The sequence below is a fragment of the Electrona antarctica genome, assembly GCF_951216825.1.
Source record: "Electrona antarctica genome assembly, chromosome: 13".
Lineage (NCBI taxonomy): Eukaryota > Metazoa > Chordata > Actinopteri > Myctophiformes > Myctophidae > Electrona > Electrona antarctica.
This window is the reverse complement of record NC_136794.1, coordinates 25,654,031-25,681,830: the sequence shown is the minus strand read 5'-3', so window position 1 is coordinate 25,681,830 and position 27,800 is coordinate 25,654,031. Positions and strand designations below refer to the sequence as shown.

Below are 27,800 nucleotides of genomic sequence, written 5' to 3'. Positions count from 1 at the left end.
TTAATTTACTGAAAAGTCACGGTTTTGGACATACCATTCCACCATATATACATATTCATTCCACCCGAAGACAGCGACAAATTGAAAGTTACAAATCTGCCACTGTTGTATTAGTCAGAGAGAGAGAGAGAGAGAGAGAGAGAGAGAGAGAGAGAGAGAGAGAGAGAGAGAGAGAGAGAGAGAGAGAGAGAGGTGGACTTACCCCCACTCCTCCACATGGCAGCCTCACAAACATTGGGCTCACCGAACCTGCATGGGAGAAAAGAAAAGGAGAGAGATATGGAGACGTGGGACCAAAAAGCGACAGAGAAAAAGAGAACGAGGTCAGAGGTGAGGAGGTAACCGTGCGGACTCAACACAGCACGGCGGGCGCTATATGACCTTTAAACTGGAGTATATGACCTCGTGACCTTCCACAATCAAACGCGCCCTGCGGTAGTAGCAGGATGAAATCAAGGCTCCTCTAAGCCACAGAGAGAAATTTGTTTTCAGAAGAGAATGAGCTTCAGTCTCCCGAGGGCACCGCGAGACTACACCACAGAATCCCGGGTCAATTTTCTGGACGTGCAGTTTTAAATGAACAGTCAGGGTTTTTCTGTGTGCAGTGTATCTAAAGTCACGGCTGCATGGGGTCACGTTGCTTATAGTTGACTCAATTAAAAATGGGAGTTTTGAGATGTTCATACAACGCACTTTGCTCCTCATGTGAATAGACGTGTTTTTAATGTGTAGTTTTCCAACCAGGGCTTTATATATGAAAAGGTGCCAACCGGGAACTCACATAATATGCACAATAACCATGTGGTTATCGGGAGACGGGGTCGGCCCTACGCCGCCATCTGTAGCCTACTGTAGTTCATCGCTGCAATCACCTCTCTCAGTCGGGAGAGAGGCAACAACGGACATAAAACTGGACTGTAGCTACATTCAGCGGTCCTTTCCATTGCTAGTTCTACAATGTTTTTATGCATGTCTCTCTCTCCCCGGCAGTGCAGGTGGGTCCACCTTATTGCGTGGCCTTAGCCTGGAGCGTCTGGTTAAAAAACACTGGCCTGGAAGTTATGTCTCTACTGGGATGGAATCTAAGAGGGCCAAAGGGGGCTTGTCTATTAATGAACACACACAGACACGTGCATGTGCGCACGTGCGCGCACACACAACACTACACCTGCAGCCACCAAACGGGTGACGGAGCAGAACCTGTTGGACGCTGGGGTTCACAGCGTCTCTCAGACAGTCCTTGGCTGATCGTAACACCTCCAACTGCTTTATTAGACTGGACCTCTTTATTATGACAAGCATTAACGCAGATCCCTTTAACAGATGCCACGCACACACAGGGCCGGGCCGGGCACAGGTTAAGCTGGAACAAAAGTCAAATCCTCCGTCTTCATTTATCCATTTGTATAAACGTATAAACGAGTGTACGAATGTAACCAAATGGGGGGTGCAAATACGTTGGTTAGACTATACTAACAGTCCGACAACACCGGATATGCGTGGAAGTTTAAAACTAACCTGTGGCAGGTTAAAACTAACCAGTGGCATGTTAAAATAACCAGTGGCATGTTAAAACTAACCAGTGGCAGGTTAAAAATAACCAGTGGCAGGTTAAAACTACCCCGTGGCTCCCGACATGCCTGGCAGGTTAAAACGAACCCGTGGTAGGTTAAAACTAACCCATGGCTCCCGACACGCGTGGCAGGTTAAAACTGGGGGTCCCCAGGGCTCTATACTATAGGTCCGCTCCAAACATTGTGGGCTTGTAGATCTGCTATTTTAACACATTCTGTTTTCCCCAGAACAGGGACGGGTTTAAGTGGCTAAATGAACACAGGATTTGACAGAGAGGAATTCAATGCCGCCGATCACAAACTTGACGGATATTTACGCTATCCCGGCTAGTATAAACACCTTGTGTTTACTGCACGCTCAAATTGACATATCTATAGAATGCCGAGGGTCGAATATTTATGTGCCGAGTCATGGGCATAATAGTTTACCGTCTGTCATATAGTTTTTGTGTTCGTGGACATCCTCACTATCCCCGTGTTTCAAAATGTTTTCAAGTATTTACAGAACAGAGGATGAATTTACAGCACAGAGGATGTGTTTAGGCCAGTGGTCTTCAAACCTTTCTCTCTCAGGTCACCCAGGTCACACCTTTTTCATCCAAGGCGGTCCTGAATTTCATGTCACCTTACCTTGATGTCATATTATAGTTACGTAAATATGTAAACCCTTCCACCTAAGATATACAGCATGTGTCACGAGGACAACTTTGAGAAAATAGTAGTTTCCATTACGACAGATGAAAATAACTTCATTCATACGTTTAACCACTTGAACCCCAGCATCTCCATTCTGTGTGTGTGTGTGAGCGACCCTCTTGGAAAGCAAGGTTCCTTCCCGGTTTGATCCCATGCAGGCTTCTCCTGGCTACATGTTGAAGTGTCCTTGAGCAAGACACTTGAACTCTAACTTCTCCCTCTTGCGTGGTTTCCTCCGCTGTCATGTCGCCTTGTGCGTGAACGTGTGTCAAGCACTTCAGAGGAATGCGGTCCATTTGCTTTAATACATGCCTTTTGATATTATTTAGAATAAAGTTTAGAAGAAAAAAAGACAGAGAGACATCCAAGTAATATTAAAGCAGACCTGAACAAGACCTGTTTGGCTAATCGTTGTTGCGTAATTAGCGGTTAGCACTGCTAGAGGCCAAATTGGCTGAGTGAGCAAACTCAAAACTCACTCAGCCAAACTTAAAAACTTAAAAAAAAATAATAATAATTGTGTGCGTGCATGTGTGCGTGCGTGTGTGTGTGCATGCGTGCGTTTGTGCGTGCTCATAAAGAAATTGAGGGGCTGATGTCATGGAAATTTGTTTTGTGTTTAAATGGATATGTGTGTGTGTGTGTGAGTGCGTGCGTGCGTGCGTGCGTGCGTGCGTGCGTGCCTTACAGTCCAGTTTCTGCCGTAGTGGGTTTGTTCCGTAGAGCAGCACGTGAGCTTCAGAGTGGACTGTCTGCAACTCCTCCAGAGTGGCCTTCCTACCACGGATACACTGGACGGACACACACACACAGAGACAGATGGTTAGAGCGGCGCGGCATGTTTTGGAGGGGCAATGTTTGATGTTATATTAACTCATTTTGCTAACATCCCTTCTCATTCCAAATGCCAACCTGCTGCAGAGCAATGAGAGATGGTAGTAGACACAGGAACGGGTAAACACCTGCTGCTAGCTATACGCTCTGTGTATAACTGCAGTCCTGGGTTTCCCTGGAGGTGGCCTACCCATTTCCACTTCCCATATCCCCATCGGCACGACTGTTCAGCTTCATTGGTGCAGCAGTACATAATTAGGAAGTTGTCATAATGTGTTTCCAGTTTAATTCTGCTGCCGCGCCAATCAAGCTAAGCTATGGGATTACAGTTATGCACAGAGCAAATTAGGACATCATAAAGAGAAGTCACTCACGTGTGTGTGTGTGTGTGTGTGTGTGTGTGTGTGTGTGTGTGTGTGTGTGTGTGTGTGTGTGTGTGTGTGTGTGTGTGTGTGTGTGTGTGTGTGTGTGTGTGTGTGTGTGTGAGCATGTTTACCATCCAGAAATGTACGCCGTAAGTACCATTGTCTGATAGCATGCACATGCTTTAGAGCTGGGGTTTAGTGGTTTGATGAAATTTAGCCCCTCAGACCTAAAACTTAGAATATAATAGATCTTTATTGTCATTGTAACATGTACAACAAAATTAAAAGTGCCAACCGATCAGTGCATCAAAAACGTGGAATATGTTGTTATCGTTGGATAAGATTTTGCCCACAGTTCCATGCTGTATTGATGTGGTACCATAGGAGACATAACAGGTAAATGTTGATCAAAATAACAATTCTTCTACGGTCTCTAATTGTGTAGACGTGTTGTAAATTAAGTAATGCAGATGTTTAACAACAATTTAACTCTTGAGAGCGTAAAATTAAACCAAATGGTCCATTTGGTTTCATTTTACACTCTCAAGAGTTAACGATCTATAAGGTTCCATTAACCAACTCTCCATCATTTAGCTGGGGACCACCTGGAACCTCCACTGGTGGTCCACTGCCTTAGAGAGACAGAGAGAGAGGGAGAGAGAGAGTATGTCTGACAAAAAGAGAAACCGAGAGAGAGATACCAGCACCCCAGAGAGAGAGAGAGAGAGAGAGAGAGAGAGAGAGAGAGAGAGAGAGAGAGAGAGAGAGAGAGAGAGAGAGAGAGAGAGAGTCAGAACAAACAAATGAAATTAAATGAAAATATTTAAAGCGAGCAAGAGAGAGACAATGTGTGAGAAGAGAAGAGAAGAGAAGAGAAGAGAAGAGAAGAGAAGAGAAGAGAAGAGAAGAGAAGCAGTTTGAAAGAAACAGCCAGAGGAGGCCAGTGATCTTCAGACTCTGCTGGGTCTGTTGATTGTTTGGTCCATTCATAAAACACTGCCACTACGCAACCAGGCCTACAGGCAGATCAGGCATGCAGTGTGCACACAAACAAATAACACACATGCAGGCAGGCAGGCATACACGCACTGCACTGCACTGCACTGCACTGCACTGCACTGCACAGCACAGCACACACACACACACACACACACACACACACACACACACACACACACACACACACACACACACACACACACACACACACACACACACACACACACACACACACACACACACACACACACACACACACACACACACACACACACACACACACGAGATCACGCCTCAGTTGAAACCATTAAACTGTACTTGAAAGGACAAAATGCCTTTGGTGTTTGGTATGATCGTTTGCATTGGGACGACCGCATGTCAACAGCATACGTCGGCACACATGTGCAAAAGTGAGATAAGAGATCAAATGTTAAGTCTGATGGAAGTTTGCCAGTTTCTAATCTGTCTGTCGGGCAGTGCCATCTCTTGCAGAGCTACCGTGGATTGCACAACGCGAGCAAAACAAGTCAAACGAACTTTCACCTTAAAATCCATCTTGTTCATTTAACTCTGAAAGTGTGTCCTTTTCTACACTTGTAGGAGTTTGCTTTATTCTACAATCGGTCACTCAAGGCACAAATGTATACTATACATTGAACAAGTGGAATTTCTAAAAGTCCTCTATTAATAGTGCATTTCATCATTTGGAAGGGATAAACTCATCCCGGATGACTTTCCAGCTGTCACTGCAATTGTCTGTCTGTCTCTCTCTCTTTTTTTTATCAATGAAGAGAGCTCACTGCCAGCTGAATCTGACCATGCACTGCCCCCTCCTGGTCAAGATTACCAACTGCACTATTGATCTGAATCCATAATCCATGAACACAGCCTTTCATGCTATCCACCTTGTGTTTTCCATGACAGTACATGCCATTTTTGGAACACCATTATTCCTCCCACAATGCAAAGAAAACATACATTTTAGTCGATTAAATCAACTGTAGATTCAGTCGACTAAAACCTAAAGTAAAACATTTCAGATTGAATTTTATTGAAAAAGACTATGAAACTAACTCAAAATTTGCTGTCAAAATCAACACTGCTGGGGTTCCCACTGGCCTAGAGGTCCAGGCACATACCACATAGACGCATGCCTGACAGCATGTCGTGGGTTCGAATCCTGATCCCGACGGCCATTGCTGCGTGTCAATCCCAGTCTCTCTCTTTCCCAGAAAAGCCCCCCCCCCAAAGAAAAATACACATATATAGATATAGATATAGATATATAGATATATATAAAATACAGAAAAAAACCCCAGTGCCTACCTCACAGTGCGCCCTGAGGCCCGTCTCCTGCAGCCTGGACCAGATGCTCTGGATGCGTCCAGCGTGCTCCGGGTGGCTTGTGGTGTTACCGCACATGCACTGGTGCTTCTGCATCAGAGAGTCGTACACCAGGCCTAGGGGGAGAGACGCACACCAGTGCCTGGATTTAGACCGCGCACCCACTGTACACACGAGCAAGAGATGCACGCATGCGCGCATAGAGACACATGCACTCGCATGTGCTACTAATAGCAATATGGCATTAGTAAAGTAAACGGCTGCCCAGCCGTACAGGTGCCCGCATTAAAAGTACATTAACATGGCCACATGGCTCGGCAAAGCTTACTTACGTTGACATATACGGATCTAGAGACAATAGTATGGCATCAAAAACATGCGACTATCCTTGAACAGTACCACCTATAAAATAAAATAAAATAAAATAAAATAAAATAAAATAAAATAAAATAAAATAAAATAAAATAAAATAAAATAAAATAAAATAAAATAAAATAAAATAAAATAAAATAAAATAAAATAAAATAAAATAAAATAAAATAAAATAAAATAAAATAAAATAAAATAAAATAAAATAAAATAAAATACCTGTAGTGAAGCGAGGCTTGGAGGGCGGGTCCTGCACCACCATGGGGAAAGAAGAGGAGGCCGGAGACGATTGGGCCCTAGAGAGGGGGCGGTGTCCGGCAAAGCTGATTGACAGGCCTGCCGCCTCCATAGACGCCTGGTAGTTCCTCAGCTGGTGGATCCGTTGCTGCTCCAATAGCAATGCCTGCTGCGCACACACGCACACGATCACATTAAACTTTCATATTGATAATTGAGCTGCAATTTCTTTCCCTTGCCAGAAGATGGCGCTGAATACATGTAAACTAACGAATGTCTTGTGCCATACTGCACAAAACAGGAGATACAGTATGTATGCAGTTATAACAGTATTGCATTCTACAGTGAAATAGCAAGATGGAACATTTCAGTGCTGATAATGTAACAGATAAAGAACTGATATGTAAAACCAATGTATTCACCATGTCAAACAACTGTATGAGTGTAGGAGCGAGTAAGAGCCCATACGATATAAACAAGGCAATGTAGCCCTTCTCACAGCTGACCTTGGTTCAGGTCTGACCCGAGGGACTCAGTTCCCCCTCTCTCTTGCGCATTGTACTCAACTATGTTGAGTTGAGTACAATGCGCAATTGTGAGCTTGTAGATCTGCTATTTTCAAAACATTTTTATACATGTACATTTTGGACTTTCCAGACTTTTACTTGTAACAGAGTATTTCTATATTGCAGTATTGATACTTTTACTTAAGTAAAACATTTGAGTACCTTTTCAACAACTAAAAACAAGGCAATAGCCCTTCTCACAGCTGACCCCGGTTCAGGTCCAACCCGAGGCACTCAGGTGCCCCTCTCTCTCCCACACGTTCTTTTCCCACTGCTCAAAATCACAAAATGCCCCAAATAAACCTAACAACAACAACAAAGCAACATGCACCACAGCGCCGGTATGATGGCGAATGTTTTATGTTCCCAAATGGAGTTGAACTACAGCCCCCTGCTGCTGAGGGAGGGAGGGCTCCAATGACAATACCTCCCGATTCTCAGGACAGCCAGCAATAAACACTACGGGGCTATAACGAGCGAAAGACAAAAGATAGATTAGGTGTTGTCGCAAATACAGTGGTCCTAACCATGAGCTTGTACACAGAGCAACAACAGCCTTCACTGCTCCTAACCAAACTCACTGGCCTTGTGGTTAGAGTATCCGCCCTGCTTTTTCAGAGTCTTTGGTATGCCCCGGCTGGGGTTCAATCCCCGCGGCAAGGTCATACCAAAGACTCATAGGGTTAGGGTTAGTGGGAGATAACATAACCGCTCCTTTTATTCACAGTACCGTAATAATAATAACTTTTTAACAATTCTTCCAAATTGTTCTATGCACTTAAGAAGTTTGTAATTGAGCACATACTTGAAGGGAAATGTCACCGAAATGACAAAGAGCACAGCTACACAGTCAAGTCTAACTCTGGGGGGGTAATTATTACACGGTGGTGCACACACTTCAAAAGCGCTGCATTGTGCAACACTGTGGTGCGTTGCAGAGCGGACCAGATTCAAATAATGAATCATGGGCGAAAAAAAGTATTGGAGCCATCATTACGTCTCGAGTCTAATATCAAATAGCTCCTACCACATCTACATCGACATCAAAAGAGAAACAATTTCCAAGCCTTCTGCTGAAAAGTTGAGAATATTTTTTGTGCGCATCTCAAAATCCCCTAAGGGTAAAAACACACCACGTGACAGAGTTGTGTCAGCGACTTCTTCCTTCCGTTCCATCCTAATGGATGTGTCTGTCAAGAGTCTGAGCACCATGGCTACAGGGAGAGGCCTACCTGATTGAATTTGGACGACATTGGCAAGCAAGGAGAGGACATGGTGTTCTGGCTGTGTGTGTGTGTGTGTGTGTGTGTGTGTGTGTGTGTGTGTGTGTGTGTGTGTGTGTGTGTGTGTGTGTGTGTGTGTGTGTGTGTGTGTGTGTGTGTGTGTGTGTGTGTGTGTGTGTGTGTGTGTGTGTGTGTGTGTGTGTGTGTGTGTGTGTGTGTGTGTGAAACTACGAAAATGTCCATGCTCTTAATGCCCATCTCTGATGGATAAATTAGACTCCAGCGTGGTAGTGGAGGCTAGACTATACAGGAAGAGACGGCTAGAAGGGTTCTGTTTAGTACAAAACCGACTGAAGCCAAACAACATTGCCGTGGACATCGACTGCAGGGAAAGTTGGCCTGTGTTGATTCAGCTGATCACTCTGTTTCACATTTGATGTACAAAAATTCTGAATGCTAAAATTCACCATCAAAGACTGCAAGTATTACCAACCAAGTACAATTTGTCAATCTGGTATCACTCCACACTCCACTCTGTATAAACCATCATGATTCTGAACAACCCCTAGAATCCATTGCACACATACAGTAACAAATTGATGTAGTGCATACAAACATTTGTATATTGCTCGCCACAACCGTATTGTTGACCTATAGTGTCTGATGCAGTTCGAAAATATGTGCCATCCAGTGCAGCAATGTATAAACATTCAAGAGTGTTACCAGATTGGGTTACTTGTGCAATGTGCAAGCAATGTCTTTGCTAACGTCCCAAATACACCTGATGTTGTTTTTGTTGACACCAGTCACAAGGAGGTCCTGATTGGAGGTTGGCTGTGTCTTTGATTTGTACATGGACCGACCAGGGGGGAGGGGGGTGGCATGCTTGTGTTTATGTGGGAAAGAATGAAAGAGAGGGGTGGACATAAACAAAATGTGACAGAGAGAGAGAGAGAGAGAGATAGAGAAAATATGAGAGAGAGAGAGAGAGAGAGAGAGAGAGAGAGAGAGAGAGAGAGAGAGAAGAGAGACAGACAGAGCGAGAGAGAGAGACAGAATTTCTTTTCATGTTATGTGTAATTTAGATATGATGTGTGTGTGTGTGTGTGTGTGTGTGTGTGTGTGTGTGTGTGTGTGTGTGTGTGTGCGTGCGTGCGTGCGTGCGTGCGTGGCTCGTAACTTATTAGCATATAGCTCTCATCTCTGACACCGTTGTGGAGGCGGCTAGCCTGCCTTTAGCCATTCAGAGAAAGAACTAAAACCCAGCACACTGACATAGTGCTATGGATGAAGTACAGCAGGAGTGGAAGTGAGGGAGACTGAGAGAGACGGACTGGGAGAGAGAGAGACAAACAGGGAGAGAGAGAGACAGAAAGACCGCCTACATGTACAGTATCTGTGGCGTGGGTGTCTTCTCTCGTGACTCAGAGCTAAAATAGTGTGTGGAGCAGCGGGCCACTCGGGCAGACAGACAGACAGACAGAATGTATAGTGCGGCGTGTTGCAGGCTGTCACCAACTCCATCTGTCACTGCTAGTAGGCCTGTCACAATCATTACAGAATCGCCGAATCGCAATTATTTGAGAAAATCGCAATTCTTTTTGCATCATTGTCACTTCCACGTTGAAAAATGTCCATACATTTTCAAACATTTAAAAAAAAAAATAGCGGAAATAACAGCTTACTGCTGTTGTTAAGCTTACAACACGTTGTAGATCAACTATTGCCGCTATTTTTGGATTTAATTTTTTTGGAAAATACTTCGTTACTTTCCACCACTGCACCTCACCTCCCTCCATCCATCCTAACCTAGCCTGGAAACCAGACGAATCTGTCACAGGAAGAAATTGGTCCGATACTAGCAATAGGAGTCCACTATTCACAGTGAGACTTTTTTTTTGCTGTGACGTTGGAATCCGTTTGTAACCGTCCCTTGGAAATAAGTCTTCCACACCGAAGTTCCACACTAATATCTACGCAATGATTAGTCTGGCCATGCCAGGCTAATCCCAACACCCCAACCCCCCCTTACCTGTCTGAAGAAATGCTCCTGCTGCTGCTCGACCTGTTGCATCTCCCGCTCATCGTGCTCCTGCTGGGGGTCTGGGGGCTCCTGCTTGATGAGCAGCCCCCCGCCGCCACGCAGAGGAGGTGCAGCCGCATCCTGGACGGACGTGTTGGAGGAGTTGGACGACGACGACGAGAGCCCCTGGTGCTCCCGGAGCTCCTCCTCAGTCTCCTCGGGGTGGCTCTGGTGCTGCCTGCCTGGCCCCCCGGGCCCCCCGGAGCCCGCCACCGCAGCCTGGTCGCCGCCGGGCTTGGACATCATCTGGACGGGGAGAGGCAAGAGAGAGAGAGAGAGCGAGAGAGAGAGAGAGGAGACCCAGCGGTTAACTCCTTGAACAGCCGTTACCATAGGGGGCGATCAGTGTCAGTGAAATGCCAGTGAAATGCACGAAATTAGCAGAGAAGAAGAGCAGGGTTATGCTAGTTTGAACCGGTAGTGTTAATCGCTAAATGTTCTACTAAAGGTTGTGGCCGTGTTCTGGCGATAGATCCATTAATATGGTTAGCGGGAGCTCGAATTAATGTTTTATTAAGCTCTGAACCGAAAACCACTACAGACCACGTGCACAACGATTTTGGATTTGGATGCTGATTTTGGATACCATTGTGTAGAACACGGTTTCCCCAAACACTGGATCGGGGTTCGGGGTTTATTTTTAAAATATAAAAAAAATAAAAAAAATATGGTTTTCATTAATTCAAAACACAATTCAATGATTTTTGTCCCCCAGTAATTTCACAAAGAAGTCAAAGAAAAATCATAAATTAGAAAACATTTGTTTTAGAAGTAGTGAAAATAGCCGATCTACTGCTTGTTTTTTGCATAGAAGTGTATATTTGTATGTCTTTAAATGTTTTGATGAACTACTGTAAACAAGGCTTTTTCCCGCTTTTACCCTCTTAGTAGATTTTGTATTGACTTGTACTTTCCTTGAACTTTACCGATTCTGCAAACTGTTAATAACGTTTTCAATCAATTATCACTTCCCTGAACTGTATCTCTGGCAAAACCCGGGAATGCCAACTTGTGATTCAAAGCCTCTGTTGTAAGACGGTGAGTCTGACCATGTGAGACCAACACACCTGTCCTTAACTTTGTCTAAATGTGTATTTGTACATAGGAGATGTAGTACTGTACAATGCCAGTGCTGCAAAAGTAGACAAGAGACGGATTATGGACATTGATGCACGAGTAAAAATCTAAATTAGTTTATTTTCCACTATACCTCTCCTACTTGTGTGAGGAGCATTATTAACAGACCACCTATGAGTCACCCACAGCACATCATACACCACTTAAGTTAACAATAATAATATATAACATATTATGTTGGCCAACTGAACACATTATGATTTTATGCAGCTTCATTCATGACACACACACGCACGCGCACACACACAAAAAAGTGACTTTTGTATTCATCCTTAAACTGGCTGATTGTTACAAGAGCGATGTGTGGAAGTCAACTGTACTAGTGCATACACTGCATAAGGTTTGCTAGGAATTGTATTTTTGGTCAAACATTGACTTAAAACAGATGGGGAAATCGAGCTATTCTGGGCGACTTCCACGCACCAAAGTCGCTCTTCCGTGAATTTCTACGGCTCTGTGCTTTCTGAGTGCGGGACATTGAGACAAGGCAATAACAAAGGATAGAAAAGGAGAAAAGAGAGGGAAGGAGAGAGGGAGAGGGAAAAAAAAGAAAAGAAAAGTATTTGAGGAGGAGGGAGGGGGGGTGGGTAATGTTGGGATCTTGTTATGGCAGCTGGGGCTGTCTCTGTCGCTACGGCAATGACAAGAGCAAAACACACACATGCACCCCTGTGCGCACATGCACACACTTCCCCCTCCAGCCCTCAACCTTAGTGTCTAAGGTCATCAGTGGGGTGGACGACTATTTGCAGATGGAACACACACGCACGCACGCACACACGCACGCACGCACATGCTTGCACATGTATAGACACACACACACGCATGCTTGCACATGTATAGACACACACACACGCACGCACACAGGGGTCTGGCTGGCACATCTCCCAGGGAACGGTGCATTGACGTCAGAGAGCAGGCTCTTGCCTCATCCCTGTTCCTCTTCTCCAAACAAGCTCTTCTTTAACACTCATAACACCCCTGGCCACGCACACACAGAAACACGCACACGCACACACACACACACACGCACGCACACACACACAAAAACTCAAGTGTTAATTTAATTCTTGGAGTGTAAAGATTTACCCCAAATTAGACCTCACAATTTAAATTAAACACTGAGGATTTTGACTGTGATTCTCCCTTTCTCTCTACCTCTCTCCCCTCTTTCTCCCTCCCTCCCCTTTCCAGAGGAAATAGTGGCTGGGATCTGAAGCGTGAGAGATGCAGACACTAAACAAACCTGTTGAAACGGCCAGAGGACAGAGAGAAGAGAGGGTCTAAGACTTGTACTGCCTTTTAAAGTCATACTGTGTAACCTTTTCAAAGCAAAACTAAATGTTTTTCTACAATAACCGTTTCACATAGGCCTACTGTACACGAGTGTCTGGTCTGCCCCCTACACTCCCACCAAAATGACACGGGGACTCACAGGGAATGTGCCGTAATATGTTGTGGAATATTGTTGTTAATAACACACATGTTGTATTGTCGTATCTGGCACAAACTATTTTCAGATGGGGGTCCATTCATCTGGGACACATCTGAGAGCCACCGCACTAAAGCTACAGAAGCTTGTACTTGTGTCCAGTGGTGAATGTAGCTGTACATAGTATAGTATATATGTATAGTTAATATGTATAGTGTCATTATAGATATGTTCTAGTTACGTTCTTAGCTTACGCATGTTTCTTGATAAATGCATTTTATATATGTGATGTATTCCCATACTTTTGTTCTTGCCTAATGTAAGTCGCTCTGGATTAAGAGCGTCTGCTAAATGCCTAAATTGTAAATTGTACTGTACAGCTACAGTATATGTCTCTTTTGGTCTGTAAACATTTTTCAATCCAGAACTACAATACAACTCGGTACACATTACTGCTCCCCCTACATTAAATTCCTCAATGTTAATTTGAACACTTTAGGGCCATGGTTCACAAATGCTTTAGCTCAAGACCCAAAAAGGAAATTAGACGTTTTCCCGGAACTCAAACTAGTGAAATAGCAGATCTACAAGCTCACAACGTGGCGCGTTTGTAGATCGTTTGTAGATCGTATATTTTCAATACTACTTAATTATTATTAATTATTTTAATGCATGGAATGTCTTACATTTGTTTGTTTGTTAGTTTGTTGTTTTTGGGAAAAGAAAATTGGTCCGTGACCCAAAAATGGGTCCCGTCCCACTGTTTGGGGATCAACGCTTTAGGGTGTAAAACTGGCCTCTCATGAGTTAACCACTTGAGCCTGTTCACAATTTAGGCATTTAGCAGACGCTCTGAATCCAGAGCGACTTACAGTAAGCAAGAACAAAAACATTGGTAATACATCAAATACATAAAAAATAGACATCATGAATCATACGCAAGCTAAGAACCTAACAGTGGAATATCTATATCATGAAACTATGCATATATACTATATAGTGATATGTCTACCTAAAATGCTATCTAAGTTACATAAGTTGAGCCTTTGCATACACCTGTAAGGTCGCCGGGGCTAGGGCAAGTGCTACGGGCTAAGATGGAGTCTGAAGAGGTGGGTTTTCAGAGCAGACTACGGCGGAAGATTGGGAGTGAGTCTGCAGTTCTGATCGCAATGGGAGGTGCAATCCAAAGTTTTGGAGCCAGAAGGGAGAAGAGTTTGGGACGTGTGGAGCACTTCCATGCGTTGGCTGATCTGAGTGCACGGGAGGGTTTGTAGGGTTCGATCAGACTTGCATGATATGGGTGTGCCATACCTTTAGTTGCTTTGAATGCCAGCATCAGAGTTTTGTACTATGTGCGGGCAGCGACCGGGAGCCAATGGAGGGAGCAGAGAAGGGGGGAGACAGTTCTGGGGAATGTTCAGCAACAATAACAGATCTATAAACTCAAAGCGTGTTGCATCTCGTCTCGTTTTGAGCTTGTAGATCGGATAGTTTTGGCGAAGAGATTTGGTGTAGATGGAAAAATGTGGTCCGAGTGCAGTTGTAACTCATGTCTGTTTCACTAAGACTACAGGGTTTACAGGGTTAAACTCACTACGGAGATTTTGCTGTGCTGGTAAGTAATCTGAGGCAGCAGCAGCTTCAGATTGTTAGATGTTTTAAGTCGAGTTTGGAGTCGTGCTCCGTCGCCAACTATTCTGCTCGCTGAGGCCAAATTCCATGCTGCTGTGCTGGGATGGGAGCCCCCCCCCCCCCCCCCCGTCTCATTATTTACTCCACTCAAAAAAATTTGAGCTAAGAAAGGAAGAATGAAGCATGCAACACAGCAGGTCAAGTGAGGGGACGCAAAACATAGCGCAGCAGTTTAATAACGAAGGGCAATCTGGAAAGTTAATTTCACTAAGAAAGAAAATGACTGTAAAAATGGACTCATAATGACCTATTTTTATAGCCTACTTTTAGAATTAAATTAATGTTCCGGATTTTTACTTTTGCATTAAAAAAAACAAGTTCACACATCTCAGTTCTCAATCTATCAAACCCGAAGCCTGATTCAGATTCATACTTTGTTGCATGCCATGCAGTACACAAAAAGCTGAATACATTAAGCATAATATACTTGACCGTTCTTTGCGATTCCTTGGCCGTCACTCTTATAACATAGCATCAGCTACATCACAACAATTCAATGAAATTAACCATTATCCCTTATTTATATGCTAAATGCTAATATAACACGCACTGTAACGCACGTGTTCCTAATTAGCGTTATGAAGTGGCATATCATGCTATGCATTCATTTGGAGGCTTATAATACTGACAACCGCTCATGGTTGTCACCAACTGTTAAGACTGATTTCATGGGCCTGGGCCATGGCTCAGTGGTCCAGGCACCTTGGCTGGTAACCCAGTCTGGCAGTGTGCCGCGGGTTCGGCTCCCGATCCCGACGGCCTTTACTGCATGTCTTCCCCCCATCTCTCTCCCCATTTCCTGTCAGCCTACTGTCTGTCCCTCCATAAAAATATAAAATAAAGGCGCAAGCCACAAAAAAAAAACATAAAAAAAGACTGATTTCATGAAAGTCAAAATGTATACAGTATCTCAAATTTAAATAGCTATAAAAACATTTAATATCTCATTAGGCAAAAAATATACATTTGTACAACCTACTTAGCAATTCATCTAATTAATGTGCAGCTGACTCTGCTGTGACATTTCAATTAACGTGTTAATTAGCCAATGACTTGATTATCTTTTAAAAAGTGATGTTAGTGGGCTCACTGAATGTGAGCCCACAAACTAGTGATTAAATGTAACCATACGTGAAAACCATAGAGGAACAGGTCCTATTTAAATGCTTTATAGGAGTAGGATAGTAACAACTGGGGCAACTGTGGCTCAAGAGGTAGAGCAGGTCGTCCAATGATTCATGGGTCGGCGGTTCGAATCCCGGCTCCTCCTGTCTACATGTCGAAGTGTCCTTGGGCAAGACACTGAACCCCAAATTGCTCCCGATGTGCTGGTTGGTACCTTGCATGGCTTCCGCCGCAATCGGTGTATGAATGTGTGTGTGAATGGGTGAATGTAATGCACAATCTATGTAAAGCGCCTTGGATAAAGGCGCTATATAAATGCACCATTTACCATTTACCATTTAGCACACATAAGCGGCCATTTGGTTCCATTTAGACACTCTCAGAGTTAGGATTTTAAGAGTTTTTATTTACGGTATTTAGAATACGCACTATAATCCACTAAGTTAGTATTGTTTGACTAAAGCTGTACAACATAAGTAAAGAATTATCAAGGCTTTTTAGTGCAGTGCTGGCATTATCACTCACACACAGACACGTTCAGAGGATTACAGCAGATTGTGTAGCCAAACTAATCTCACAGAGAATCACACCATGCACCACTCTACTGCCACGGCCATTTAGCATTCACTAAGCTTTGTTTTTAATCCCAAAGTCAACTTTTTTTTTACGCCGTGGCTCGGCGTGTCTAGCCGCCTATAAGAGGGGCCCGGTGTGTGTGTCTGTGTGTCCAAAGCTAATCTAACCGTAAACCACTGGACCCATCACGATCAGCTGGCACATTTCTGGTGCCGACTGCCGAAAGTACGTCCATTATTACTATTCCTTGTTGTCGGGCAGAAACCATGTCAACGTATTTTTCTCCATATGTTTTTTTGTAAACTAATTCATCATAACAAAAGTGTTCACAAAAGCCTGATTAGACGATAAAATGACAGATAAAAAAAGTGAAATATCCCTTTAAGTTATGATAATGGGATTAGCACAGGTTGCCCCGAGTAAAGCCCGATTTTGACTTCGGTATATGACAGTTCCACGTGTCATGTTGTCGTGAGCATGTAGATCGGCTATTTTATTGGGTGACACATGAAGTATAAACCATGCGTGTATCAAGAGTGTGAGCTGAAAGTGTGAAAATATACATCAAAATTAACATTAACACTGAATCAGAATTCTGATAATGCCCTCAGCACCTCTGTCATGCATTTGCCAGTCATAGTGAGAGAGAGAAAGAGAGAGAGAGAGAGAGGGTGTGTCTGTGTGTGTGTGTGTGTGTGTGTGAGTTGCACGTGTACGTGCCAGCGACACGTCTGTCTTGTTAGGAGCCATATACAGTAGCTACTAAAAAGATAATATCCATAACTTGATATCAATGCACTGTAGTGTATACTGTACTCTGCAATTCAAACTCATACACGCAAGCTCGAAACGGGGTGCAAGGCGACACGTTTTGAATCACTACTTTTGCCGTTTTTTTATTTGAATTCCACCCGACAGAGACGACATATATAATTTCAAAATAACTAACAAGTGATAATAATAATAATAATCATCATCGTCATATTATAAGTATAAATAAGAACTAATGAATATATGTAGACAAAACAAACACGCTGTTGCCATGGACGATAACAATTTAAACTTGTTATTATAGAAAACTCAAGAGACCACAACCTGAATACTGGAATCCTCAGTGTTCATTTAACCCATTAAGACCTGAGGACCTGATTCGACAAGTTTCTATATCATTGGCGCTCAAACTATTTCATGTCAAGGACCCCAAAAATGATATGTATTTGGCCGCCGACCCTCATCTGAAAATATGTTGGGACCTCCCAGAAGCAAAGATACGAGTTAAAAACATTCGCTGTGAAAGAAAATATATTCAAAGATTTGCACACGTTTTCACAGATCTACAAGCTTGTAGATCTGCTATTTTTCCAACAGCTAAAGTTTAAAATCATGGTTCACTAAGAGTCTTCAAATAGATGGTTCTATTTGTATACTCACTGAGTTAAAAGAATACGCCGGATTTTACTGGGTGGAGAGAAACATCACCACAACATACAGTAGGATAATAAAGCTTAAATCCTTTTGAGAATTTCTCACGCCGTGCACACACACACACACACACACACACACACACACACACACACACACACACACACACACACACACACACACACACACACACACACACACACACACACACACACACACACACACACACACACACACACACACACACACACACACACACACACACACACACGTAATGTTTCCTGTGCGGCCATATAAGGAGGCAGCTTCCTCCAGAGTGCGGTTACCACGGCAACAGGTAGAAGCAGACACAGAAACATCACATGGCTGAGACTCGCTAGAACACTTGCTAATCACACATACACGCGCACTCTCTCTCTCGCACGCACACACGCACACGCACACACACACACACACACACACACACACACACACACACACACACACACACACACACACACACACGTGCATGCGTGCATGCTTGCACATGTATAGACACACACACACACACACACACACACACAGTCACACACACAGAGTCCTCGGTCCTTGTACAGTACCTTGTTGATGATGTGCTGCTGCTGCTGCTGCTGGAACTGTTGCTTGTGTTTCTCCAGGAACTGCTGATGCTGCTGCTGTACGACCAGCTGCTGCAGGGCCTGGGCCTGCATGCCACACTGCTGCTGGCCCTGGGGCAGCGGGGCCGACTGGGTCCTGCCCAGGGGACGGTGGCCCCGGGCCAGCTTGGAGACGGAGGGCGACGTCAGGGCCAGGCCACCCAGGCCCGCTGGCAGAGGGCACGGAGAGAGAGAGAGAGTGTGAGAGAGTGAGTGTGAGTGTGAGAGAGTGAGTGTGAGTGTGAGAGAGTGAGTGTGAGTGTGAGAGAGTGAGTGTGAGTGTGACAGACGAGTGTGACAGACGAGTGTGACAGACAGACAGACCGACAGACAGACAGACAGACAGACAGACAGACAGACAGACAGACAGACAGACAGACAGACAGACAGACAGACAGCACGGTCATTATTGACTGTTGGGTAATTGGGTTTGGATCTAATCGAAATGATTCAAAACGACCCAGAAACGAAGAGGCCAAAGTAATGACAACTGAAAAGCCACTCCACTAAACTGTCTCTGAAAGCGTTTAGCGGCCGATCCAGCCGGGCCCCCACGCCCCCACGCCCACGCACAGTACAATGTAAAAACCCGGAGCGTTCACTCTTGAGAGTGTAATGGGTAATAAATATGGGGCGGCTGTAGATGAATAGGTAGAGAGTCTGAGAAATCGTTAAGGTCACCCTAGGTTCAAGTTACTTAACGCACCCACTGTCAAGATCGTCTTTTGACGTCTTTTTTATTGATTACGTGTCATAACGTATGATCTGTCCTGCACGCACGTGCCTGCATCACTCCGGTTGCCTTGCGATGAAGTAAACAGGAAAAACCCAGAAGAGAAAAGTCAGCTGGCGTAGCCTACCGGTATGCTGTCTATGGGAACGGATTATTTAAAATTATTAGAATTATTTATCTCGTATTTTTTTTCCTGCAGGCTGCGTTTTAGATTTAGTTAGATTAGTTTGATTTGCGGCTCACAACTATAAACGCGATCGCCGGCTGCAAAATGTTATGGGTGAATTAAATAACATTCACAGGACAGGACACATTCCTCACACTTCCTGTCTTTCTGTTTTCCGAGTAAAATGGCTTTCAAAACAGTTCTCCATTGAAATTAATGGTTGGCAGTTTTCGAGTATAAATTCAGCCACTAGATAGCGGTGATGGCGGCGAATGAGTTTTAAACCCTAGACACTTCCCCACGCGTGCTCATCTCAACAGCCAACAGCTGGGTATGACTGCAAAAGCAATGGGCTCTATGCACACACGCCATTTTGCAAAGAACGTGGGGCCCCGTTCCCTACATTCTTCACAGGTGTTACCGATGATACTAATGAAGGCCCTGTTCCGTTCTGGTCAAACAGAGTCAGGGTGCTGCTATTGTGCATGTTGGCTCACTGGAAACACCAGTGGGCCTCAAAGTGTCCTTGAGTGGGTTCCAAATTAAATGTCCCTGTACGGGTGTGTAACTCTGAGAGTGTACACATGGAACCAAAATGGATCATTACAGGTCCATTTGGTTCCATTTGTACACTCACAGAGTTATGGGGGTCCTCAAAATTAAAACATTTGAGAACCACTGTACACTAAATGGAACAGTGCCTTAATTAGTATCATCGGTAACACCTGTGAAGGAAGTAGGGAAGCAGCCCAGAAGTAGAAGAGTTATTGTGTGTGCATAGAGGCCATTTGCCTGCCCTCAGGAGCCAGAAAATACCCCCCTTTCTTTCAGGATTTTTGCTGTGCATGATCAAAACAGAACTCAAGCATCATGGGGGCATGCAGAAGAGAACAACAACAACAAAAAGAAAAGCATACGACAGCTGAGGAGTTTCAAAGCGAGCCCTTGTTTGCGAGCCACAAGAATCACACACACTCACCCAGCGGATTGTGGGCCTGCTCCAGCAGCACCATGTGCTGGAGGAGGGGGCTGTGAGCCGCCTGCGTGCCCCCCTCCTCCCCCCGCTCCAGGGCTGCCGAGGCCGCCAAGTACGAGGGCAGGTGGGCGACGGCGGCCAGGAAGGGAGGAGGGGCCAGAGGAATGCCCTGCTGTAACCCCGCCGGCAGAGGCAGACGGCTCTCCCCGTCCTGGTGATGATGTCCTGGTACCACCTGGGGTGGGGAGGAGAAGGGGGGGCTTCAGAATGTCTTCTAAATCTAGTCAACCAGGCCTGCAGTAGGCTATGCACTGGACACATGTGCATGACATCATTTCAATAAATAGATGATGCATGTAATGCACGGTAAGACTACGGTGATTAGTATTATTGCCATCACCTGGGTGGCTCAGTCGTGTAAGTTTCCCGACCTTAGTTGTGTATGCTGTGTATGTGTGAACAGCTATTTAAATTGTATACGCAACTGTTCAGAATTTTGTGTGCACAGTGTCCAATGTTAGTTATTTTTTTAAATGGCCATGGATTAGACGGTGACTTTTTGAGGGTGAACTCACAGCGCTGGCAGGGCCCGTGGCTGGGAGCCCTAGGGTGATGTTGGGCAGGGAGGGTGAGGTGTAGAGTGACAGGTGGCACATTGAACCGTCCCTCACAGCCAACCTCTGGAGCAAGGATGCCTGGAGAAGCGAGATTACACACACACACACACACACACACACACACACACACACACACACCACACACACACACACACACACACACACACACACACACACACACACACACACACACACACACACACACACACACACACACACACACACACACACACACACACACACACACACACACACACACACACACACACACGTAAGATATGGAGTTACACGTCTCTCTCAAACACACTGGCTCTCAACATGAGGGGAACTTGGGGGGGGGGGGGGGGGGGGGGCTTTCAGGGGGTCCCCAGCTAACGGATTGGTACAGCACTTACCCTTAAGGGTCTGTAACTCTGAGGGCTCCATTTTCGTCACCGCTAAACCCCTTATCCCTAAACTTCTTTGCCTTTTTTTGAATAGTTCAACTAGCCAATCTACATTGACACGTTGTGAGCTTGAAGACTGGCCATTTTAACTATTAAATAATGTTTTGCAAAATAGTAAAAAGTTTAGGGATAAGGGGTTTAGCAGTGACGAAAATGGAGCCCTGAGTGTGTACAAATGGAAGCAAATGTGACCACCACTCACAAGTACAGGAATACAAGTACATGTAATACATTGCATTATGTGTATGCTGTTGGCAGATTACCTCTCCTGGGCTGCTGGAGATGGCGATGCCGTTTTCGTTGGGGATATTACTGGAGCTGTTGTTGGGCGAACTGGGACCTGAGCCGGGTGCGCTGTTACACGCCATTTCTGTCAGACACAAAAGCACAGAGAAGCCATTAAAACATGCTTCTGGCCTGGGGTCAATCCAATGTCCCAGAATAAACATCAATCTCTAATCCCCTCCTTATGCAACTAATATAATCAGATGCGTTCATACAGCATCTTATCAAAGTGGAGTTACAAAGTGGATTACAGACAATGAAAAATGGATGAGTAAAAGCCTGCGAGATAAACAATAAAAACAACAGCAAGCACAAAGATAAAGGGTCCCACCAGGGTAACGTAAAGTCCACTCAATGTTTTTTAACAGTTTCTTTCCAGATGTAAAAAGTGGAGCAGTAACAAAACGTTGTTTGACTCGTTTCCCTTCTCTATCATTTATCCCGAAGCACTAGGGCTGACCTTCGATCGTTTCAAAATCGAGGCTTCTAGCCCTAAAAAGAAAAAAATCTTTCATGTTCGAATTCCAGGCCATCGAACGAAGCTTAGAATATTCACATTTTTGGGGTCAACCCTATGAGGTAGGAGACACTTCCAGAAAGTGTGGGAAGAGCTGAGATGGAGACAAATTTAAGTTGACGATTAATTGTCACACAAACAATTGCGATTAACGATTTAATGGCGTTTCTCGCATTGAACATTTGTATTTCTTTCAGGCTTCGGAGTCACAGAATACCCAGGGCAGATATTACAAATAATAAATATACAAAGAAATCACTGACACATTTAATCATTTTTAACAATTGTTTCTTTCCAAAAAAATTACAAAATAGCAGAAATAGCTGATCTACAAGCTTACAACACGACATGTTGTAAGCTTGTATTTTTGTTTCAAATGTATGGACATTTTCAACATGGAAACAAGTTATTCAAAAATAATTGCAATTATCTCAAATAACTAACTGTGCCGGGCCTACAGTACACTCACCCGCCATGTCCAGGGAGCGCTTCTTGGCCGTGGTGATGGGTCCATCTTTCCTGCGGAGCAGAGGACTGCTGCGGCGCTCCGTCACCTTCTGTTTTAGGCGGGACCGCAGCTTCAGGTTGGGCTCCGAGGCTGCGGATCACAGGGAGACAGGGAGCCATGTTGATTTTGACAGCAACATTTAGATTTATTTTTTTGTCAGTCTTTTTGACTAAATAAAACTCATATTTTAGACATCTGAACTGTTTTAGTTTTAGTCTAGTTTGAATCGACAAAAATGTATTTTGGCGGTGCCTTGATAGCGTCGTAATGGCTGATTTTACCCTTGGTCGCATGCTGAAAATAGCCTATCTACAAACTCACAATGTGCTATTTTCAGAGCACAACCAAGCATACAATGACTTATCTGCACTAGTCCCTCCCTAACATTTTATTTTTTATTTGGCGATGAAATTGTCAATAATATTTAGTCATAGTTTTAGTCATCATGGCTTAGTTTTTGTTTAGTTTTCTTCAGTGTAGTCAGGTAGTCGACAGACATTTTATGTGATAGTTTTAGTCGACAAACTCAACACTGGGAGACGGGAGATGTCAGACAAAAGCAGAAGCAGCAAGTGCATTCTCCGGCATCGGCAATGAGACGTGGCGCTGCCGGGGGGAGGGCCGGCAGCTGCCGGAGTAGGTGAATGGAGTATGACAGCTACTGTCGGTCCGTTCGGCGGCCGCGCTCTAGACGCCACAACTGCTGGTAACAGCCGCGGGGCTACCGGGGGGAGTTGCGGCATCTGCCGGTGAAGTTGGGGGGGTTATGTCACTCGCCTGTCGCTTGCTTCCACGGCAGTGCGTTGGTCCGACATGCGCTGCGTCGTGCTTGCGGTTAGGGTTAGGGTAAGGGTTTGGGGTAGAGTGTCGGACTGATGCCACCGAGAAACACTGCCGCCTACTGCGGGTGTTCTGCGGCTGATGCCGCCGCCGGAAAAGGCACTCGCTCTCCCACTTTTGTTTATGACAAAATATGGGAGAGTCGCATGCATTGACAGCACACACAAGACAAACATGTGTCACCTCATACTGTGCACAGTATAATGTACGGTATGTACATTATAAATTTTTTAAGTTGACAGTGCGTCGTCCCAAAAAGACACTTTTTTTGAACGGCAGCTCTCACAATCTGCCGGTGGTGGAAAAAGTACTCACATTTGTTACTTAAGTGGGCCGGTCAAATAATTTGACCGGCCAAAGACATGGCCAAAGCATTTCCGGGGGTCCCCAGCCAAAAACGTTGAGAACCCCTGCCCTATAGGCCACTCTGTGCATTTTGCCTCATTTGGGATGTGAGGTTAGCCACCATGTGACAGTGGGAAACAATCGAAGAAGAAGCAGCAGCAGCCAGTTGGCAGCATGTTGTTGAGCCCATGCTTAACCAATTGAGACCTCAGACTCTACAAAATGTCTTCTAAATCATGACTGTTTTCTGAAAAATGTATGTTTATATGTCAGTGGTTCTCAAATTATTCATGTCAAGGACCCCCCAGAATGATATGTATTATTTGGCCACGGACCCCCATCTGAAAATATGTTGTTCCAGGGACCCCCCCAGAAGCAAAGATAAGAGTTAAAAACGTTGGCTGTGAAATAATATATATTAAAAGATTTGATCAATATTTTCACAATTTAAAAAATATATTTATATTATAACAGCTATAAATAAAAACAATAATGGTTAATGTGTTTGAACGCCAAAGTGACACAATTGCGTTCCAGGTCTTAATGGCTTAATGATGTCGGCTCTATACTCAGCTATTATTAGAACCGATTGTGCTTGCTTACATGCCTATGAAGAACTACACGTCCTGGGACTTTGCCTCGCCTTTGTGAGAATCTGCACAGGTCAGAAAGAGGTCGGAAATGGCATTTGCTGCTTGATTGTTGCGTGATGTCCCTGCCAGCTGAATCCCAGACACAGGGAGCTTTATTTGCTACTCTCAGCCAGGCACGTAGCGTAGATCAAATGATTGACTGGGCAAATTAGCATCGTAAGGGGGGGGGGGGGTGTAGCGCATCCCCGGCCGATAGGTGTGAAGTGTGAATGGTTTGGGGGACCATTTAAAACAAAGGCGGCTTGCATGCTGTGATTTGCTATACTAAACAGAAATTTGCATGCACACAGGCTGCCAAAGTAGGCTATCTTTTGTTGTTTTTCTTGTTTTTTCGCCCCCCTCTCTTCGAAGTTAGACTGGGACAGCTCTAAACTGACTGGGCCACGGCCCGCGTGGCCCAATGGACCCTACACCGGTGCTCTCAGCAGCTTTATCTTCTTCAGTTAGACGCTGGGCTGCTGAACAATGATCCATCTATACGGCCTTGTGTCATATGGGCCCCGCAAACACGTCCAGCAGCCCCGCAGGATGCCCAGGGCATTTTGGAACTGGACCCAAGCAGGTGCGACTCGTTCAAAAGCTCTTGCATAAGACTTACATCAATATAAATGAATCTCCTTTATCTCTCTTCACCACTTCCTGTAGCGTTGAATACCAATCAAGGAAGGATGAGACCTATAGTCTTATAATGCACTTGAAAAAGGTGAAGGCACTCACTCTGCATTCGGGTTGTCTGCAATGGGGATGACCTTTTGTGAGAGTGTGAGATCTATAATGTATGAGCACTTTTGAAAGTGCACTTTCAATTTTAAGGATAAACCGAAGGGCATTTGTCCAAAAGTCTTTGTTAAGAGGATAGAGATGGTCAGGGGAGAGGACAGGCATTAGCATAACTGGAAGGCTGCAAGACTGTACTGAGTCTGTGAGGTAACACTCAATGTATTGGAGTGGAGTTTAGTTGAGTTCAGACCTTGGGGTCTAAAGGCAATTTGTGAATTACCAGTAGTTTGTGAATACTCATTGACACAGAGCAGAGGCTTAAACCTCAAAATCGTTGAAAATAAATAAACGGTTTTCAATTAAATCTTCTTCTTCATTACATCTCTACAGTATGTGTAAAAAGTCAGAATGTCATATTGCTGTGCTCTTTTTTACTGCCGAAATGGATATTCTCTTAAAATGACAGCATCTTATCGCAACACTTAAACTGTCAAAATGGGCCTGACTTGTGGCTTAATGATGCAGATGTCGAGTGGAGAAAGTGGAGATGAGATGACTCCCGTCATATCTACCCTCTATTTCCCCCCGGTTTCCCTCTCTACACTCACCTATTGAAATAAAGCATACAATGACAAAAGAAAAGAAAGACAATTGTGGAGCTGGGTTTGTCTGGCTATACAGGTGTTAGCACTAGCAGACGGTTCTAAATCATGGCTGCCACCCAAAGTTACTGCATTAAAACCATTGCATCTCGCCTGCCACGCATCAATAAACATAAATAGGCACTCATATAAAAACACAAGTGATTCCAGAGGCCGGGAGGCTGAAATTAAACCTTACCTTCATTTGGGCATAGGGCACGTTGTCGTTATGCTTCGATACGTGTTTATGTAAGCAAGTTCAGAATACATGTCACCAAGACTGAATCTTAAACTGGGGTCCACATGGGCCGCTGAGGAGCTTCATGGGGGTCCCGAGCAAAATGAGGAATAGTTACTATAATAATATTTTATAGGCCTACTTCAGGTATTCTGTAGAGAAAGACTTTCGCACAACGAGGCTAAGGAACAGGTGCGTAGGTAGGCAAATGCACATCAATAATAAAATAGAAAAATACGCCCGTACACTGTTGATCTGCTCGGTACAAGAGGATAAATCTACAGATCTTCAGATTTGAAAACTTGAAACGGGACATTCTGCATAATGAGTACTTTCTACTTTTGGTTGATGCCAATACTTTTGCACTTTTACTCGAGTACATTTTGAATTCCAGGCTTTTACTTGTAACTTGTAAGTAATTTCTATATTGCAGTATTGATACTTTTACTTAACACTTAGGCCGCTAGCATTTATTGAAAAATTAGGATCTAATTCACGCCAGCATTATTTTAATTTGAGCTCTTATTTTGAAAAGCCGCCATTTCCGGTCCATGAGCAGTAGTCATAACCTAGGAAGCTACACGGAGCGGACAGGCCTTGTTTACCATCTGAAGCCAGACCGGAGCTCTGGAGAGCTCTACATCGTCCGATCTGTGCCGTCAAAGAAACGCTGTTTTGACCAAAATGCCATCTTTCACAAGGAATAGGAGATACAGGCGATTGAAAGAAATGGATAGAATGGATTCTTATGGCGACGACGATCTAAGATGGGCGATCCAGTGCTGTGCTAACAACACAGCTAGCTAACCGGCTAACGTGAGTAGCATTTTGGCTCAAGCAATCGAACGCGCTATAAAAGCTCAATTGACTTTAATCGTCGGCAATGGCGCACTAAGTGTTAAGTAAAACATTTGAGTACTTTTTCCACCACTGCTTTATTATGTCACACATGAGGCACCATCGTCAGGGATACGAACAGCTCTGGCCATAGAGTTATGTATAAGCTAGAGAGTGGACATGCCCAGGGATACGAACAGCTCTGGCCATAGAGTTATGTATAAGCTAGAGAGTGGACATGCCCATAGAGTTATGTATAAGCTAGAGAGTGGACATGCCCATAGAGTTATGTATAAGCTAGAGAGTGGACATGCCCATAGAGTTATGTATAAGCTAGAGAGTGGACATGCCCATAGAGTTATGTATAAGCTAGAGAGTGGACATGCCCATAGAGTTATGTATAAGCTAGAGAGTGGACATGCCCATAGAGTTATGTATAAGCTAGAGAGTGGACATGCCCATAGAGTTATGTATAAGCTAGAGAGTGGACATGCCCATAGAGTGGACATGCTCAGTGGCGTTTCGAAGCACCCGGAAGAACCCTCTACTTCCGTTCCATTTTTCTGATTTGACCAACACCAACATTTGGTGTCCAAAATACAGAAGTGCTAATTAGCGCTCGATGTTAAACCCCAGCTGCGCAGGGTTTAATCGTTGTACAAGCACAAAAAAAAGAAAAAAACGCCCGCCTGCAGTTCCAGCTTTGACCACTGGGCTCGGCAGCTTCAACGTTGGCCAGCCGCTCTGCGTGCTTGGCTCTGGCAGGTGGCCAGGAGAGGGGAGGGCTCAGAGAGGGTGGAGTGACCTCCGTCCCTTTGATGGAGCCAGAGGGGAAGGAGTGGATGAGGGGAAGAGGGCTGGTTGAGACCTGGATGTTTGCTGCACTGTGAGCGTGTGTGTGTGTGTGTGTGTGTGTGTGTGTGTGTGTGTGTGTGTGTGTGTGTG

The 27,800-nt window shown here is 44.6% G+C and overlaps 1 protein-coding gene across 1 annotated transcript in view; it reads right to left on the bottom strand.

Annotated features, from left to right (window-relative positions):
• The window catches only part of hdac4 (histone deacetylase 4), a gene marked incomplete at its 3' end in the record, with an annotated part of 212,896 nt that overhangs the window by 50,701 nt on the left and 134,395 nt on the right, over positions 1-27,800 (bottom strand). Inside the window, exons 9-18 of the mRNA XM_079517717.1 lie at positions 22,543-22,671; positions 21,535-21,641; positions 20,784-20,903; positions 20,212-20,443; positions 18,277-18,503; positions 10,240-10,536; positions 6,401-6,587; positions 5,795-5,928; positions 2,959-3,061; positions 203-249 (exon numbers count right to left, since the gene is read on the bottom strand). Coding sequence (XP_079373843.1) covers positions 203-249; positions 2,959-3,061; positions 5,795-5,928; positions 6,401-6,587; positions 10,240-10,536; positions 18,277-18,503; positions 20,212-20,443; positions 20,784-20,903; positions 21,535-21,641; positions 22,543-22,671 — 1,583 coding nt within the window. The remainder of the gene's footprint in view (positions 1-202; positions 250-2,958; positions 3,062-5,794; positions 5,929-6,400; positions 6,588-10,239; positions 10,537-18,276; positions 18,504-20,211; positions 20,444-20,783; positions 20,904-21,534; positions 21,642-22,542; positions 22,672-27,800) is intronic.